General features: G+C 35.4%; 1 protein-coding gene and 2 pseudogenes across 5 annotated transcripts; all 3 read left to right on the plus strand.

Moving 5' to 3' along the window:
- The first annotated feature begins 3,561 nt into the window (after positions 1-3,561).
- On the plus strand, positions 3,562-6,260 carry LOC132182445 (uncharacterized). The gene is made up of 2 exons (XM_088516636.1): positions 3,562-3,736; positions 5,593-6,260. The coding sequence occupies exon 2, from the start codon at positions 5,621-5,623 to the stop codon at positions 6,053-6,055; it is 435 nt and encodes a 144-aa protein (XP_088372762.1). The 5' UTR covers positions 3,562-3,736; positions 5,593-5,620; the 3' UTR covers positions 6,056-6,260.
- A 5,468-nt stretch (positions 6,261-11,728) lies between these two features.
- LOC148585980 (uncharacterized) lies at positions 11,729-14,438 on the plus strand (annotated as a pseudogene). 2 transcript variants are annotated; one of them, XR_015912126.1, is made up of 3 exons: positions 11,729-11,914; positions 13,539-13,643; positions 13,773-14,438. The product of XR_015912126.1 is annotated as an uncharacterized LOC148585980, transcript variant X2 (transcript). The 2 variants fall into 2 exon arrangements; XR_015912125.1 differs by lacking the exon at positions 13,539-13,643 and having other exon boundaries at positions 11,730-11,914.
- Positions 14,439-16,489: 2,051 nt separating this feature from the next.
- On the plus strand, positions 16,490-19,728 carry LOC148585981 (uncharacterized; annotated as a pseudogene). Of its 2 annotated transcripts, XR_015912134.1 has the most exons (3): positions 16,490-16,623; positions 18,794-18,898; positions 19,028-19,728. The product of XR_015912134.1 is annotated as an uncharacterized LOC148585981, transcript variant X2 (transcript). The 2 variants fall into 2 exon arrangements; XR_015912133.1 differs by lacking the exon at positions 18,794-18,898.
- Positions 19,729-20,012: the final 284 nt, after the last annotated feature.

Consider the following 20,012-nt stretch of genomic DNA (forward strand, 5'->3'; position numbering starts at 1 on the left):
GTGGACATATAAAAAAAAAAAAAAATGTAGTAATAGAAGTAATTGTGATTAAAATTATTGTCACGTATATATATCTGCCATCTTGCAATAATATTTTTCAACACAATAAAAAAACATAAGCATGGTATTTTCAGGACAAAGAAAGCTGACAAATGAAACTGAACATTACAAAATAAGATTTAAATTAGACGTGTCTTTGTCGTTGTCGCGCTTGTGACGAAACGCTGGCTTTATTTTATCAAAGACACTGAACTTGCCCAAGACGACAGGCCATTGGTGTAACATCTCTTGAATATCTACGTCTAAAGAATTAAACATGATTGTACGTGTTTCATGGATATATGCAACGACAGTGTATTATTAGAGCAAAGTGCTCCCATTAAATTATTAATGAATTTTCAGAATATTTAGGTGCTTCATTAATTAACTAATACAATAGCACCAAATCGATGTCGACTTAGATTGATTTAATATTCTCGATCAGATGATGTGAGCATATATAATTTATTTCCTAATTGAGCATAATTTATTTGAATATAAAATATGTGTACAAAAAAGATTCTAACGAGTAATAAAAATAAATATGGGGGCATTCATCGATCGGTGCCTCTTTCAAATAGCTAAAATATAAGACCATTTAGCATTATATTAATGTTGCGTTGTCAAACCGTTGTTACGCTCCGTCATGGAAACCACTGGCCTAGCTTCTCCATTAATCAACTACAAGTATAGTATTTCTAAATCTTGGTTCTGATTGAAGTTTTGATAGGATTGAGTTAGGTTTGTTTGAGATTGCGTTTGAGGGGCCTAAAAGTGCTTTTAACACTAAAAAAATTCGTTTAAAGAAAAATGTATTTGTTGGGTAAAAAAATTAAAAGCGTTTTTAAGGGTCTAAAAAGCATAAAAATAGTCAAAACGCACTTTTGGCAAAAGCTTAAAAATGAAACTTTTGCCCAAAAACTTTTTTTTTTACTTAAAAGCTTTATTTTTCAAATGCAATCTCAAATAGGCTCTTAGGCTATGGTTCACTTGAGCTTGAAAGAGTGCCTATAATTCCTACCATCTAACATTAATTTTGGTGGGTTGAATTTCAAACCTTATTTTTTTATTTATTTGTTGGACAATGAGGAGAATTTGCATAGGTATAGCTAACCACAGTGCCAACACATAAAGATAAAATACTTAAACTTAGCACTGGCAATTTTGACACGACCTGACAACCCGACGTGAACACGATACGAAATTATTGGGTATTGGGTCATAAACAGGTCTATTCCATTTACTTTGAAAAACGAGTCAATTTGTCCATTTATGGCCCGACTCATCACTTTCATTTTTTTTTTTTAAAAAAAAAAACTAAATGGGTTAAGTGGGTTGTGTCGGGTGACCTGTGAACTTATCGTATCGTATTCAGGTTTGATGGAGCCGATCCATTAACTAAACAGGTCGTGTTTGAGTTTATCCTAAATGAGTTGCGACTCGCAAGTCATTATGGGTTGACATGCCGACCCATTTTGCCACCTCTACTTAAGCTGTCTCTCACTCAAATACACTAAGGAGTCCCATAGGGTTTCCCATTCTCTCTTCCATTCGGATCAGAGCTGAAAAAGACCCTCATCTGTTGCCTTTTTCCCTTACTCAATTAAAAAAAAAAAAAAAAAGGGGTCAGCTACCTAGCCCTGAAAGGAAAAGAAGCATTACAAAATTTACAAGGCCACAAAACCATTGAATATTCAAAGGAACATTTATCGAGATGAGATGATCATTGACCCTGTGAACCGATAGATTAAGGTCGTAGGTTCGTCCACTATATAAAGAAAATAAACGTCAGCCACCCAACAACAACCAGCTAGCTAGCATTGTATTTGTAACTCACTACAAAGGTGCCCATGCCCCTTTGGACCACATTGGCACACTACTCGTATCCCATAGTTTAGTATTAATGCTTATCCCATTGCATTATATATATATATATATATATATATATATATATATATATATATATATAACATGCCATGCCATGCCATGCCCTGAAAGAGAGCAAAACATCTTTTGCAATTTCATCGATGCTTATCAGCTTCTCCCATGGCATTGCCATACCAAATTACATAGGCATCATGTGGTGGTATGGAACATAAAGTTTCATATTTGATGAAACTTCTCATATTATGATTATATTTGTATTTTCTTTTTTGGGGTCAAATTTGAATTCACCTTTCTTTGTTCATACCAAAGTACTCTAGAAGATACTGGCCATTTATAAAACTTTAAGGAGATAAGAGGGTGTATATAAATATATCAATTAAGATTTACCAAGATTGAGTTGAGGGAAAGTGAGAGGTCACAAAGGGGTCCTAGAGCCATAATGGATATTGCACCCTTCAAAACTAAAGCCAGGCCTAACTTTGACTGGGCATATAGATTCCCATTCAAACTCCAATGATTATAGCTTAATACAACTCCTAATCAAACAGACGTACACGTCTGAGTAATGTTATATGTACATCTCCTTTCAACTTTTAAAGTTTATGTAACGTGGTCTTTCATAGTATTTATGTGGGGTATAAATTGTTGAGTATATATATGTGTGAGTGTAAAATGATAGAATTTTATATTGAATAAGAAATGTGAGTGGTTAATATAATATTGTCGGGTCAAAACTCATAGGTAGGGATGAATTTAGGGGGAACAGGTAGTGGCCCTGGTCTCCCCCAAATTACAAGAAAAAAAAAATTAAGGCAAAAAAAAAAAAAAAAAAAAGATATTTTTTGTCAATTTGTCCCTCTCCAAAAACCTTTTGGCCTTTGGTCCCCCCAAACTTAAAGCTGGCTCCGTCCCTACCCATAGGCTTAAGTTTTTGGATTGTGTGATATCTTAACATGCTATTAAGTTTTTAGTGGAAAAAACTACGCCACATAAGCTTTGAAAGAATAATAAAAAAAAAGGGTGAGGTTATGAATAAAATTACTCATTTATTTCCTGTCCTAACTGAGCCAATTAAAAGGGAAAGCTACCTGAAGAAGGAAAGAAGGTTGGTGGGGTTTTCTTTCATTCCCTCGTTGCATTGCCAATTAGGCACGTTTTCAGTTTTCACGTGTCTTGGGTCTTCAATAAAAATCAAACCATCATCCTACAGAAACTAGAAGAAGATGAGGATGAATGATGACATAATGGTAAATTATATTTTACCCCCACCCATAACCATCACCTATTTATAATCCTTCTTCCAAACTTTAAATTTTGACAATCGAACTCCTAATTCAAAGTCTCCATAAGAAACAAATGTTAAATTGGTTGGGAAAATGCTTCACTTGCATGGCACGTGCACATGACTTACGTAAAATAACCAAATGAATAATATTAAAAATTGTATTTTTATTTTACAATTATTTTAACTTACACTAACTAGATAAGTCTTTTTTTTTTCTTTTTTTAAGTAAAAATTTGAAGGTAAATTGTAACCATTACGCCAGTATTTTGAAGTGGTTTATAACACTTCGCTTGGTAAAAAAAAATTCCTGGGACCATTTATTTTAATATTGTTGGAAATTTCTTCGTCAGTTGATGGATATTATAAAATAAGGTCCTCAAGGGAAGTGACCAACGCCATTTGCAGCCTTAATTGACCTTTAAGCGCTATTTAATAGTTACTACCCGGCGGGGGTTTAATCCATAAGCTCGGTCTCAGCCCTGCACGGTTATTGGGATTGAGGGGTTCCTTCAGACTTCCTTTCAGGTAAGCCTTTATCTTCTCTAACTTTGTGTTCTTCTTCTTTTCTCTGAATTTGCAATGTCTAATAGCACATGCTGCTTCATGTGCATCATCCTGTAATTGGGTTCCAATGGTCTGGAAATTTCCATCAGTTAAGAATGAGAAGTGGGAATAACTGATGATTCTTGAATGAGCTTTACTAATATAGCGATGATCAATCACTTCAAGTGAAAAAGAACAGTGTCATCTGGTCTAATCACATTTTGAATGACAACTATTTCCCAATTCCTAAGGATTGCAATGAGAAACATTGATTTTGGGTTGTGGCATCTCGACCAAATAGTTAGGTTAGATTTATGACATATTGGTAAAGAATAAGGTGCACCCTACTGTTTTTGAGGGTAGTATTTAAGGTTTTTGGTAGTTTACTCTTGTTTCTTATCGAGTACTTGGATCCATATAAATATGTGTGGGGTCCGGGTCAAATAGGTGTTTGGAGAGGTAGAGCTGTATCAGCACTCTTGCTAGTGGTGCTGTGAATGTTTCCGTTGGCATGGCAAAGTTCATGGTGGTAAAGGAAGCAATAAGGTTGAGAGAAAATCCATATTTTAGTGGCATCTAATGATGGGACCTCAGTCCACAAACAAGACTCCTATGTTGAGTCCTAGGTTATATGAAAAAAATGTGACTTCTTTTTATGAGCTGTCACACAAAATTAGACACGAGAAATGCTACACGAACTTTCACTTTTACACTTTCAAGTGCTTACTCTTTAATGTTGCCAGCTTTCCACTGCAATGTGTTTTAATCTCATTTGCTTATTCTTTTTCTGCAACTACCACATTCTGGAGTAAACACTTGGGAGCGTAAAAGTGGGAGTTTGTGTAGTATTTCTAGTACATGATAAAGACAACAATAACCGACATAATGGAGATTGAACTCTAACTAGTTACTAGGATTCACATTCACCGGCCATAACCCTTTTGTTCATGAGTGGATTGAGATATTTGTCAGTGTTCTATATCAAAGGTGGGCCTTAATATGAAATTTAAATTTCATTATTATTAGGAAATTTGGATTCTTTTCTTTTATGCTATCTTCGCTCTTGAAATAGCTGGTGGGGCGAGGGATTGGAGAAACTATATATGGACATACATTTTCCAGCTCAAGTATACCATGTACCTTCATCTTGTTTTACCAAGCCCTATGCTGAAAAGTCCATCTTCACATGTTGGCCCTCAAAGAAAACGATAGCCCTTTTAAATTAAAGTGATGGCAAAACTTTAGACTTTCAGTTGGGGAAATCCAAATTTACATCATACCATCACTTATGATGATTGATTCTTAATTGTTACCAATGGCCTCGTTTTATTGACTCTGGCTTCCATGTTAGGTGAAATGCAATTCCACCAATAAACTGTAGATCAAACAACACTTCCTCAATCATAAGAATGGGGATGGAGGATAATATTGTAGGTTCCAGATCCTTGGCGCGTGCATGTTTAACTTCAAAATATAAAGAAAGACACTGAAGTCTCTAGAAATTTTGAACTACTTAGTGTAAACTGTCTAATCTTTTTCCTCTTCTTTTTTCTCCTAATTTTCTCATATTGTACTATGTCAAACTTTGGAGCCTAATGCAGTCACAAGTCTTCCCATATCTGCTTATTGAACCATTCTTGACTCTCCGGAGTCTTGACCATCAAATGCATATTGAGAAGCTATGATTATTATTATTATTTTGTCACAAGGTATCAGAAACAATTTCATCTGAAGTTCTGCAACCACAGAATATTTCTGAATATAAACTAATTCCATTTACAACAAATGGCCGACCTGCATTTCTAACTAACAGATATTAAACATTCATCTTTTTGTAGCACCTCTGAAGAACTAGAATCCTGTGGAATGGATTCTGAGACAGTAGTGCATAATGGGGGGTGCCACTGCAGGAATGTAAGGTGGCGGGTCCACGCTCCCACTAGCGTTGTAGCCTGGGATTGCAACTGTTCTGACTGCTTCATGAGGGCTAACACCCACTTTATAGTCCCTGCTGAAAGGTTTGAGCTTCTGGGAGATTCCAAACAGTTTCTTACAACCTATACCTTTGGCACTCATACAGCAAAGCACACATTTTGTAAAGCTTGTGGCATTACTTCATTTTATTTTCCACGTTCAAACCCAGATGGAGTTGCAGTGACGTTTAGGTGTGTAGATCCTGGAACACTAACCCATGTTGAGATTAAGCATTTTGATGGGAGAAATTGGGAGAGCTCATACAATCAGACAGGCATAGCCTCACTCTCAAATGTGCAAAATCAGTCAACTGAAGGGCCAAAGTGATATCCACCAATATGTACTCAAATCAGTTTAATTCTGAGAACAAGCTGCCAATGGAAACAATGAGCATGCTTTGGAAGTTGACACCATTTTAAATTTCAGAATGTTAAAAGGGATGGTTAGGGGTTTGGGGTTTTGGAATCTACTTCATGAACTTCTTCTGAACTTATGGAATCTGTTACTTGCAATGGAGTTGACTTTATATATATATATATATATATATATATATATATATATATATATATATATAACATGCCATGCCATGCCATGCTTGAAAAAAAGTAAAACATCTTTTGCAATTTCACCTATGCCTTATCAGTTTCTCCCATGGCATTGCCATACCAAATTACATAAGCATGTGGTGGTATGGAGCATAAAGTTTCAAATTTGATGAAACTTCTCATATTTTCATTATATTTGTATTTTCTTTTTTGGGGTCAAATTTGAATTCAACTTTCTATGTTCATACAAAAGTACTTGATAAGATATTGGTCATTTATAAACTTTCAGGAGATAAGAGGGTGTATATAAATATATCAATTAAGATTTACCAAAATTAAGTTGAGGGAAAGTGAGTGGTCACAAAGGGGTCCTAGAGCCATAATGGATATATGCACCCTACAAAACTAAAGCCAGGCCTAACTTAGACTGGGCATATAGATTCCAACTCAAACACCAACCATTGTAGCTTAATACCAGTACTCCTAATCAAACAGTTGTACACGTCTGAGTAATGTTATACATCACCTTTCAACTTTTAAAGTTTATATAGTGTGGTTTTTCATAGTATTTAGGGTATGGATTGTTGAGTACCTATGTGTGAGTGTAAAATGATGGAATCTTACATTGAATAAGAAGTGCGAGTGGTTAATATAATATTGTCGGGCCAAAACCCATAGACTTAAGCTTTTGGGTTGTGTGATATCTTAATATGCTATTAAGTTTTTAGTTGAAAAAACCATGCCACATAAGATTTGAAAGAATAAGAAAAAAGGTGAAGTGATGAATAAAATTACTCGTTTCCGTTCTATCCTAACTGAGCTAATTAAAAGGTAAAGCTACCCTAAGAGGGAAAGAAGGTGGGGTTTTCTTTCATTCTCTTGTTGGATTGCCAATTAGGCATGTTTTCACGTGTCTTGGGTCTTCAATAAAAATCAAACCATCGTCCTATAGAAATTAGAGGAAGATGAGGATGAATGACAATATAATGGTAAATTATATTTTACCCCCCACCCATAACCATCACCTATTTACAATCCTTCTTTCAAACTTTAAATTTTGGCAATCGAACTCCTAATTCAAAGTCTCCGTAAGAAACAAATGTAAAATTAGTCGGGAAAATGCTTCACTTGCGTGGCACGTGCACATGTGTAATGCTAAACATTTCACTTGGGAAAAAACCTGAGACCTTTTATTTTAGGGTTAAATACTTTATTCACCCCTTTGATTTAACTTCTTTATTTTTTGACCCTTAGGGTTTACTTTTTATCATAGTAGGTCCCTTTGGCTTGCTTAAAGACGAAGATGGTCCCTTCGTTAAAATTCCTTCCAAAATTTAACAGAATGTCATGTCAGTATCAATCATGGTTTGACACGTGTCCATATAATTAATTAAAACTAATAATTTTTTTTAAAGTTAAAAAAAAAAAAAAAAAATTGGGGCCCAATTGAAAAAAAAAAAAAAAAAAAACCGAAAAGCCCTAGGGGGTGGCCAAACCACCCAATGTTTGGCCACCCCAAGGGCCAATTGATAAAAAAAAAAAAAAAATTGCCAGAAAGTCCTTGGCCACCACAAATGGCCAAAGGGGGTAGCTACGGCCATCCCAAAATTATTTATTTATTTATTTTTAAAAATTTTTAAATATAATTTTTTAATATTTTAATTTTTTAAAAATTATTATTTTTAATTAATTAATTATGTGGTCACGTATCAAACTGTGATGGGTACTAACGTAGCGTTTCGTCAAATTTTGTATGAAATTTTGACGTAGGGACCATTTCTATCTTTAAGCAAACTAGAGGGACATCCTGTGATAAAAAATAAATCGTACAGATCAAAAAAATAAAGAAATTAAACCATATGGATGAGTAAGCAATTTTTTTTTTTTTATAATTAAAACATTAAAAAAAAAAAATACTAGGTGTGCATGAACTGTTCAAGCACGCCAGCGTTGTGTGAATCATTACTTTATAAAAAAAAAAAATGTAAATCATTACTCCATAAAATAAGGTGCTCAAGGGAAATCACCAACCCAATTTGCAGCCTTAATTGACCTTTAAACGCCAATTGATGGATATTATAAAAATAAGGTGCTCCAAGGGAAATATCCCCATTTGCAGCCTTAATTGACCTTTAACCGCCATATAATAGTTACTACCCGGTGGGGTTTAATCCATAAGCTCGGTCTCAGCCCTGCACGGTTATTGGGATTGGGGGGGTTCCTTCAGACTTCCTTTCAGGTAAAGCTTTTTATCTTCTCTAACTTTGTATTCTTCTTCTTTTCTCTGAATTTGCAATGTCTAATAGCACATGCTGCTTCATGTGCATCATCCTGTAATTGGGTTCCAATGGTCTGGAAATTTCCATCAGTTAAGAATGAGAAGTGGATATAACTGATGATTCTTGAATGAGCTTTACTAATATAGCGATGATCAATCACTTCAAGTGAAAAAGAACAGTGTCATCTGGTCTAATCACATTTTGAACGACAACTATTTCCCAATTCCTTAAGATTGCAATGAGAAACATTGGTTTTGTGTCGTGGCATCTCGACCAAATAGTTAGGTTAGATTTATGACATATTGGCAAAGAATAAGGTGTACCCTACAGTTTTTGATTGTGGTATTTGTTTAATTACCAGTTATTTCAAAAGCTTAAATTTATAGGAAAATGTAAATTTAATCACTAAACTATTACTTTAACACCCCCTTTACGTGTGGGCTTAAACTTCCTTTTAATAGGTGAGACTTAACACGTGGAATATTTAATTAAATGAGGGGTGAATTGACAGAGTCAAGGTTCTATCGTAGGACCTTTTTGACTCTGATACCATGTTAAATTATCAGTTATCTCAAAAACTTATACTTATAGGAAGAAGTAAATTTAATCACTTAACCATTACTTTAAGAGTATTTAAGATTTTTGGTTTGATATGTGATGTGACATAGATCGCTTGTTTAGTCTTGTTTCTTATCAAGGTACTTGGATCCATATAAGTATGTGTGGGGTCCGGGTCAAATAGGTGTTTGGAGAGGTAGAGCTGTATCAGCACTCTTGCTAGTGGTGCTGTGAATGTTTCCATTGTCATGACAAAGTTCATGGTGGTAAAGGAAGCAATAAGGTTGAGAGAAAATCCATGTTTTAGTGGCATCTAGTGATGGGACCTCAGTCCACAAACAAGACTCCTATGTTGAGTCCTAGGTTATATGAAAAAATGTGACTTCTTTTTATGAGCTGTCACACAAAATTAGACATGAGAAATGTTACACGAATTTTCATTTTTACACTCCCAAGTACTTACTCCTTAATGTTGCCACATCAGCTTTACACTACAACGTGTGTGGCATCCCACATCGCCTGGGTATGGAGATGGAGATGTACTTAAATGTATACTTACACCTTTAATGACAATAACGTGTTTTAAAGCCGCATGGTCAAGATCATATCAAAACTGCTCAGTTAAGCGTGCTTCTGCAAAAGTAGTACTAGGATGGGTGACCTCCTGTGAAGTCTGGTCTGAGGGAGTCAAAAGCGGACAATATTGTGTGTCATTGGGGTGAGTGTTACAACGTGTTTTAATCTCATCTGCTTATTCTTTTTTTGCAACTACCACATTAGGGAGTAAGCACTTGGGAGCGGAAAAGTAGGAGTTTGTGTAGTATTTCTCAATTAGGTACATGATAAAGACAACAACAACCGACATAATGGAGATTGAACTCTAACTAGTTACTAGGATTCACATTCACCATAACCCTTTTGTTCATGAGTGGATTGAGATAGTTGTCAGTGTTCTATATCAAAGGTGGGCCTTAATATGAAATTTAAATTTAGGAAATTTGGATTCTTTTCTTTTATGCTATCTTTGTCTCGCTTTTGAAATAGCTGGTGGGGCGAGGGATTGGAGAAAACACATATGGACATACATTTTCCAGCTCAAATATACCATGTACCTTCATCTTGTTTTACCAAGCCCTATGTTGAAAAGTCCATCTTCACATGTTGGCCCTCAAAGAAAACGACAGCCCTTTTAAATTAAAGTGATGGCAAAACTTTAGACTTTCAGTTGGGGAAATCCAAATTTACATCATACCATCACTTATGATGATTGATTCTTAATTGTTACCAATGGCCTCGTTTTATTGCCTCTGGCTTCCATGTTAGGTGAAAGCCAGGCCTAACTTTGACTGGGTATAGAGATTCCCATTCAAACGCCAATGATTGTAGCTTAATACGACTCCTAATCAAACAGACGTGCACGCTTTTATATATCTCTTTTCAACTTTTAAAGTTTATGTAACGTGGTCTTTCATAGTATTTAGGGTCCAATGATTGTAGCTTAATACGACTCTTAATCAAACAGACGTACACGCTTTTATATATCTCTTTTCAACTTTTAAAGTTTATGTAACGTGGTCTTTTATAGTATTTAGGGTTCAAATTGTTGAGTATATATATGTGTGAGTGTAAAATGATAGAATTTCACATTGAATAAGAAATGTGAGTGGTTAATATAATATTATCGGGCCAAAACCCATAGGTAGGGACGAATTTAAGGGGACCGGTAGTGGCCCTGGTCCCCCCCCCCCCAAATTACAAGAAAAAAAAAAATTTAAGACAAAAAAAAGAATTTAAGGTAAAAAAAATATAATTTAAGATATTTTTTGCCAATTGATCCCTCTCCAAAAAACTTTTAGCCCTTGGTCCCCCCAAACTCAAAGCTGGCTCTGTCCTTGCCTATAGGTTTAAGCTTTTGAGTTATGCGATATCTTAACATGCTATTAAGTTTTTAATTGGAAAAACCACCCCACATGAACTTTGAAAGAATTTTTTTTTTTTTTTTAAAAAAAAGGTGAGGTGATGAATAAAACTACTCATTTATTTCAAGTCATAACAAAGCTAATTATAAGGTAAAGCTACCCGAAGAAGGAAAGAAGGTTGGTGGGGTTTTCTTTCATTCCCTCGTTGCATTGCCAATTAGGCACGTTTTCAGTTTTCACGTGTCTTGGGTCTTCAATAAAAATCAAACCATCATCCTACAGAAACTAGAAGAAGATGAGGATGAATGATGACATAATGGTAAATTATATTTTACCCCCACCCATAACCATCACCTATTTATAATCCTTCTTCCAAACTTTAAATTTTGACAATCGAACTCCTAATTCAAAGTCTCCATAAGAAACAAATGTTAAATTGGTTGGGAAAATGCTTCACTTGCATGGCACGTGCACATGACTTACGTAAAATAACCAAATGAATAATATTAAAAATTATATTTTTATTTTACAATTATTTTAACTTACACTAACTAGATAAGTCTTTTTTTTTTTTTCCTTTTTTTAAGTAAAAATTTGAAGGTTAATTGTAACCATTACGCCAGTATTTTGAAGTGGTTTATAACACTTCGCTTTGTAAAAAAAATTCCTGGGACCATTTATTTTATTATTGTTGGAAATTTCTTCGTCAGTTGATGGATATTATAAAATAAGGTCCTCAAGGGAAGTGACCAACGCCATTTGCAGCCTTAATTGACCTTTAAGCGCTATTTAATAGTTACTACCCGGCGGGGGTTTAATCCATAAGCTCGGTCTCAGCCCTGCACGGTTATTGGGATTGAGGGGTTCCTTCAGACTTCCTTTCAGGTAAGCCTTTATCTTCTCTAACTTTGTGTTCTTCTTCTTTTCTCTGAATTTGCAATGTCTAATAGCACATGCTGCTTCATGTGCATCATCCTGTAATTGGGTTCCAATGGTCTGGAAATTTCCATCAGTTAAGAATGAGAAGTGGGAATAACTGATGATTCTTGAATGAGCTTTACTAATATAGCGATGATCAATCACTTCAAGTGAAAAAGAACAGTGTCATCTGGTCTAATCACATTTTGAATGACAACTATTTCCCAATTCCTAAGGATTGCAATGAGAAACATTGATTTTGGGTTGTGGCATCTCGACCAAATTGTTAGGTTAGATTTATGACAAATTGGTAAAGAATAAGGTGCACCCTACTGTTTTTGAGGGTAGTATTTAAGGTTTTTGGTAGTTTACTCTTGTTTCTTATCGAGTACTTGGATCCATATAAATATGTGTGGGGTCCCGGTCAAATAGGTGTTTGGAGAGGTAGAGCTGTATCAGCACTCTTGCTAGTGGTGCTGTGAATGTTTCCGTCGGCATGGCAAAGTTCATGGTGGTAAAGGAAGCAATAAGGTTGAGAGAAAATCCATGTTTTAGTGGCATCCAATGATGGGACCTCAGTCCACAAACAAGACTCCTATGTTGAGTCCTAGGTTATATGAAAAAAATGTGACTTCTTTTTATGAGCTGTCACACAAAATTAGACACGAGAAATGCTACACGAACTTTCACTTTTACACTTTCAAGTGCTTACTCTTTAATGTTGCCAGCTTTCCACTGCAATGTGTTTTAATCTCATTTGATTATTCTTTTTCTGCAACTACCACATTCGGGAGTAAACACTTGGGAGCATAAAAGTGGGAGTTTGTGTAGTATTTCTCAATTAGGTACATGATAAGACAACAATAACCGACATAATGGAGATTGAACTCTAACTAGTTACTAGGATTCACAATCACCGGCCATAACCCTTTTGTTCATGAGTGGATTGAGATATTTGTCAGTGTTCTATATCAAAGGTGGGCCTTAATATGAAATTTAAATTTTGTTATTATTAGGAAATTTGGATTCTTTTCTTTTATGCTATCTTCGCTCTTGAAATAGCTGGTGGGGCGAGGGATTGGAGAAACCATATATGGGCATACATTTTCCAGCTCAAAAATACCATGTACCTTCATCTTGTTTTACCAAGCCCTATGTTGAAAAGTCCATCTTCACATGTTGGCCCTCAAAGAAAACGACAGCCCTTTTAAATTAAAGTGATGGCAAAACTTTAGACTTTCAGCTGGGGAAATCCAAATTTACATCATACCATCACTTATGATGATTGATTCTTAATTGTTACCAATGGCCTCATTTTATTTACTCTGGCTTCCATGTTAGGTGAAATGCAATTCCACCAATAAACTGTAGATCAAACAACACTTCCTCAATCATAAGAATGAAGATGGAGGATAATATTGTAGGTTCCAGATCCTCGGCGTGTGCATGTTTAACTTAAGAATATAAAGAAAGATACTGAAGTCTCCAGAAATTTTGAACTACTTAGTACAAACTGTCTAATCTTTTTCCTCTTCTTTTTTCTCCTAATTTCCTCATATTGTACTATGTCAAACTTTGGAGCCTAATGCAGTCACAAGTCTTCCCATATCTGCTTATTGAACCATTCTTGACTCTCTGGAGTCTGGACCATCAAATGCATATTGAGAAGCTATGATTATTATTATTTTGTCACAAGGTATCAGAAACAATTTCATCTGAAGTTCTGCAACCACAGAATATTTCTGAATATAAACTAATTCCATTTACAACAAATGGCCGACCTGCATTTCTAACTAACATATATTAAACATTCATCTTTTTGTAGCACCTCTGAAGAACTAGAATCTTGTGGAATGGATTCTGAGACAGTAGTGCATAATGGGGGGTGCCACTGCAGGAATGTAAGATGGCAGGTCCGCGCTCCCACTAGCGTTGTAGCCTGGGATTGCAACTGTTCTAACTGCTTCATGAGGGCTAACACCCACTTTATAGTCCCTGCTGAAAGGTTTGAGCTTCTGGGAGATTCCAAACAGTTTCTTACAACCTATACCTTTGGCACTCATACAGCGAAGCACACATTTTGTAAAGTTTGTGGCATTACTTCATTTTTTTTTCCGCGTTTAAACCCAGATGGAGTTGCAGTGACGTTTAGGTGTGTAGATCCTGGAACACTAACCCATGTTGAGATTAAGCATTTTGATGGGAGAAATTGGGAGAGCTCAGACAATCAGACAGGCATAGCCTCACTCTCAAATGTGCAAAATCAGTCAACTGAAGGGCCAAAGTGATATCCACCAATATGTACTGAAATCAGTTTAATTATGAGAACAAGCTGCCAATGGAAACAATGAGCATGCTTTGGAAGTGGACACCATTTTAAATTTCAGAATGTTAAAAGGGATGGTTAGGGGTTTGGGGTTTTGGAATCTACTTCATGAACTTCTTCTGAACTTATGGAATCTGTTACTTGCAATGGAGTTAACTTTATATATATATATATATAACATGCCATGCCATGCCCTGAAAAAGAGTAAAACATCTTTTGCAATTTCATCTATGCCTTATCAGCTTCTCCCATGGCATTGCCATACCAAATTACATAGGCATGTGGTGGTATGGAGCATAAAGTTTCAAATTTGATGAAACTTCTCATATTTTTATTATATTTGTATTTTCTTTTTTGGGGTCAAATTTGAATTCACCTTTCTTCGTTCATACAAAAGTACTTGAGAAGATATTGGTCATTTATAAACTTTCAGGAGATAAGAGGGTGTATATAAATATATCAATTAAGATTTACCACAATGGATATATGCACCCTACAAAACTAAAGCCAGGCCTAACTTAGACTGGGCATATAGATTCCAACTCAAATACCAACCATTGTAGCTTAATTCCAGTACTCCTAATCAAACAGATGTACACGTCTGAGTAATGTTATACATCACCTTTCAACTTTTAAAGTTCATATAGTGTGGTCTTTCATAGTATTTAGGGTACGAATTGTTGAGTATATATGTGTGTGAGTGTAAAATGATGGAATCTCACATTGAATAAGAAGTGTGAGTGGTTAATATAATATTGTCGGGCCAAAATTCATAGGCTTAAGCTTTTGAGTTGTGTGATATCTTAACATGCTATTAAGTTTTTAGTTGAAAAAATCACGCCACATAAGATTTGAAAGAATAAGAAAAAAGGTGAGATGATGAATAGAATTACTCATTTCCTTTTTGTCTTAACTAAGCTAATTAAAATGTAAAGCTACCCTAAGAGGGAAAGAAGGTTGGTGGGGTTTTCTTTTATTCTCTTGTTGGATTGCCAATTAGGCATGTTTTTACGTGTCTTGGGTCTTCAATAAAAATCAAACCATCGTCCTATAGAAATTAGAGGAAGATGAGGATGAATGACGATATAATAGTAAATTATATTTTACCCCCCACCCATAACCATCACCTATTTACAATCCTTCTTCCAAACTTTAAATTTTGGTAATTGAACTCCTAATTCAAAGTCTCTGTAAGAAACAAATGTACAATTGGTCGGGAAAATGCTTCACTTGCGTGGCACGTGCACATGGGTAATGCTAAACATTTAGCTTGGCAAAAAAATTTCTTGGGACCTTTTATTTTAGGGTTAAATACTTTATTCACCCATCTGGTTTAACTTCTTTATTTTTTGACTCTTAGGGTTTACTTTTTATCATAGTAGGTCCATCTGGTTTGGTTAAAGACGAAGATGGTCCCTTCGTTAAAATTCCTTCCAAAATTTAACGGAACACCATGTCAGCATCCATCACGGTTTGACACGTGTCCATATAATTAAATAAAACTAATAATTTTTTAAAAAAAATTAAAAAAACTACAAAATTATATTTAATTAAATTTTAAAAATAAAAAAATTGAGCCACCCCCAAATGCCTATTGAAAAAAAAAAAAAAAACAAAACAAAAAAATTTACCGAAAAGGCCTGGGTGGCCAAACCACCCAATGTTCAGCCACCCCTAAGGGCCAATTGAAAAAAAAAAAAAAAAAAAAAAAACTGCCAGAAAGTCCTTGGCCACCCCAAATGGCCAAAGGGGTAGCTACGGCCACCCCCAAAGTTTTTTATTATTTATTTATTTATTATTTTATTTATTTTTTAAATTTTATTAAATATAATATTTTAATATTTTAATATTTTTAAAATTATTATTTTTAATTAATTAATTATGTAGACACGTGTCAAACCTTGATTGGTACTAACGTGGCGTTTCGTTAAATTTTGGATGAAATTTTGATAGAGGGACCATCTCTATCTTTAAACAAACTAAATGAACATTCTGTGATAAAAAGTAAACCCTACAAATATAAAAAATAAAAAAATTAAGCCACATGGATAAATAAAGTATTTAACCATTTATTTGATTATTATTTTTCTTCGTCATTTGATGGATATTGTAAAATAAGGTGCTCAAGGGAAATGACCAACCCCATTTGCAGCCTTAATTGACCTTTAAACGCCAGTTGATGGATATTATAAAAATAAGGTGCTCAAAAAGGGAAATAACCCCATTTGTAGCCTTAATTGACCTTTAACCGCCATATAATAGTTACTACCCGGGGGGGTTTAATCCATAAGCTCGGTCTCAGCCCTGCACGGTTATTGGGATTGGGGGGTTCCTTCAGACTTCCTTTCAGGTAAGCTTTTTACCTTCTCTAACTTTGTGTTGTTCTTCTTTTCTCTGAATTTGCAATGTCTAATTGCACATGCTGCTTCATGTGCATCATCCTGTACTTGGGTTCCAATGGTCTGGAAATTTCCATCAGTTAAGAATGAGAAGTGGGTATAACTGATGATTCTTGAATGAGCTTTACTAATATAGCGATGATCAATCACTTCAAGTGAAAAAGAACAGTGTCATCTGGTCTAATCACATTTTGAATGACAACTATTTCCCAATTCCTAAAGATTGCAATGAGAAACATTGATTTTGTGTCGTGGCATCTCGACCAAATTGCTAGGTTAGATTTATGACATATTGGCAAAGAATAAGGTGTACCCTACAGTTTTTGATTGTGGTATTTGTTAAATTACCTGTTATCTTAAAAGTTTAAACATATAAGAAGAGGTAAATTTAATCACTAAACCATTACTTTAACACTCCCCCTCACGTGTGGGCTCAAACTCCATTTTAATAGGTGATGCCTAACACGTGGAATATTTAATTAAATGAGGGGTGAATTGACAGAGTCAAGGTTCTATCGTAGGACCTTTTTGGCTCTGATACCATGTAAAAGTATCAGTTATCCCAAAAGCTTTTACTTATAGGAAGAGGTAAATTTAATTACTTAACCATTACTTTGACAGTATTTAAGATTTTGGTTTGATATGTGACGTGACATAGGTTGCTTGTTTAGTCTTGTTTCTTATCAAGTACTTGGATCCATATAAGCATGTGTGGGGTCCAGGTCAAATAGGTGTTTGGAGAGGTAGAGCTGTATCAGCACTCTTGCTAGTGGTGCTGTGAATGTTTCCATTGTCATGACAAAGTTCATGGTGGTAAAGGAAGCAATAAGGTTGAGAGAAAATCCATGTTTTAGTGGCATCTAGTGATGGGACCTCAGTCCACAAACAAGACTCCTATGTTGAGTCCTAGGTTATATGAAAAAATGTGACTTCTTTTTATGAGCTGTCACACAAAATTAGACACAAGAAATGTTACACGAACTTTCACTTTTACACTCCCAAGTGCTTACTCCTTAATGTTGCCACATTAGCTTTACACTACAACGTGTGTGGCATCCCACATCGCCTGGGTATGGAGATGGAGATGTACTTAAATGTATACTTACACCCTTGATGACAATAATGCGTTTTAAAGCCGTATGGTCAAGATCTTATCAGAACTCCTCAGTTAAGCGTGCTTTTGTGAGAGTAGTACTAGGATGGGTGACCTCCTGGGAAGTCTGGTCCAAGGGAGTCAAAAGCGGATAATATTGTGTGTCATTAGGGTGGGGTGTTACAACGTGTTTTAATCTCATCTGCTTATTCTTTTTTTGCAACTACCACATTAGGGAGTAAGCACTTGGGAGCTTAAAAGTGGGAGTTTGTGTAGTATTTCTCAATTAGGTACATGATAAAGACAACAACAACCGACATAATGGAGATTGAACTCTAACTAGTTACTAGGATTCACATTCACCATAACCCTTTTGTTCATGAGTGGATTGAGATATTTGTCAGTGTTCTATATCAAAGGTGGGCCTTAATATGAAAATTAAATTTAGGAAATTTGGATTCTTTTCTTTTATGCTATCTTTGTCGTGCTTTTGAAATAGCTGGTGGGGCGAGGGATTGGAGAAAACATATATGGACATACATTTTCCAGCTCAAATATACCATGTACCTTCATCTTGTTTTACCAAGCCCTATGTTGAAAAGTCCATCTTCACATGTTGGCCCTCAAAGAAAACGACAGCCCTTTTAAATTAAAGTGATGGCAAAACTTTAGACTTTCAGTTGGGGAAATCCAAATTTACATCATACCATCACTTATGATGATTGATTCTTAATTGTTACCAATGGCCTCGTTTTATTGACTCTGGCTTCCATGTTTGGTGAAATTCAATTCCACCAATAAACTGTAGATCAAACAACATTTCCTCAATCATAAGAATGGGGATGGAGGATAATATTGTAGGTTCCAAATCCTCGGCGCGTGCATGTTTAACTTCAGAATATGAAGAAAGATACTGAAGTCTCTAGAAATTTTGAACAACGTAGTATAAACTGTCTAATCTTTTTCCTCTTCTTTTTTCTCCTAATTTTTTCATATTGTACTATGTCAAACTTTGGAGCCTAATGCAGTCACAAGTCTTCCCATATCTGCTTATTGAACCATTCTTGACTCTCTGGAGTCTGGACCATCAAATGCATATTGAGAAGCTATGATTATTATTATTTTGTCACAAGGTATCAGAAACAATTTCATCTGAAGTTCTGCAACCACAGAATCTTTCTGAATATAAACTAATTCCATTTACAACAAATGGCCGACCTGCATTTCTAACTAACAGATATTAAACATTCATCTTTTTGTAGCACCTCTGAAGAACTAGAATCCTGTGGAATGGATTCTGAGACAGTAGTGCATAATGGGGGGTGCCACTGCAGGAATGTAAGATGGCGGGTCCGCGCTCCCACTAGCGTTGTAGCCTGGGATTGCAACTGTTCTGACTGCTTCATGAGGGCTAACACAAACTTTATAGTCCCTGCTGAAAGGTTTGAGCTTCTGGGAGATTCCAAACAGTTTCTTACAACCTATACCTTTGGCACTCATACAGCAAAGCACACATTTTGTAAAGTTTGTGGCATTACTTCATTTTATTTTCCACGTTCAAACCCAGATGGAGTTGCAGTGACGTTTAGATGTGTAGATCCTGGAACACTAACCCATGTTGAGATTAAGCATTTTGATGGGAGAAATTGGGAGAGCTCATACAATCAGACAGGAATAGCCTCACTCTCAAATGTGCAAAATCAGTCAACTGAAGGGCCAAAGTGATATCCACCAATATGTACTCAGATCAGTTTAATTCTGAGAACAAGCTGCCAATGGAAACAATGGGCATGCTTTGGAAGTTGACACCATTTTAAATTTCAGAATGTTAAAAGGGATGGTTGGGGGTTTGGGGTTTTGGAATCCACTTCATAAACTTCTTCTGAACTCATGGAATCTGTTACTTGCACTGGAATTTTGTGTGATGTCTTACTTTCAATATACACTGAATGTTGGTCTTTCATCTTATATTTTGTTACTCGTATCTAAATAAAAGAGAAAAATGGTAATGGTAAAGGAGAAACATGCTTGTTTGTGGAATATTATTGTAGATGTAAAATCTATTCTGAAACATGATTCAAGGCTCCCTGAAGTTTTATCTGGCATAGAAGTAGAATTTTCCCTCATGACAGGGAAAGATCAGACGTGGTACTTGCAGAAAATAAAAAGTTCCCTTTTCAACAGAAGGTTATAATGTATTATTTGGCATAATCCTAGTTGCAGAAAATCTGTTTGTGTAACTACATT

Source organism: Corylus avellana, chromosome 5 (assembly GCF_965113065.1).
Source record: "Corylus avellana chromosome 5, dhCorAvel1.hap1.2, whole genome shotgun sequence".
Taxonomy (NCBI): domain Eukaryota; kingdom Viridiplantae; phylum Streptophyta; class Magnoliopsida; order Fagales; family Betulaceae; genus Corylus; species Corylus avellana.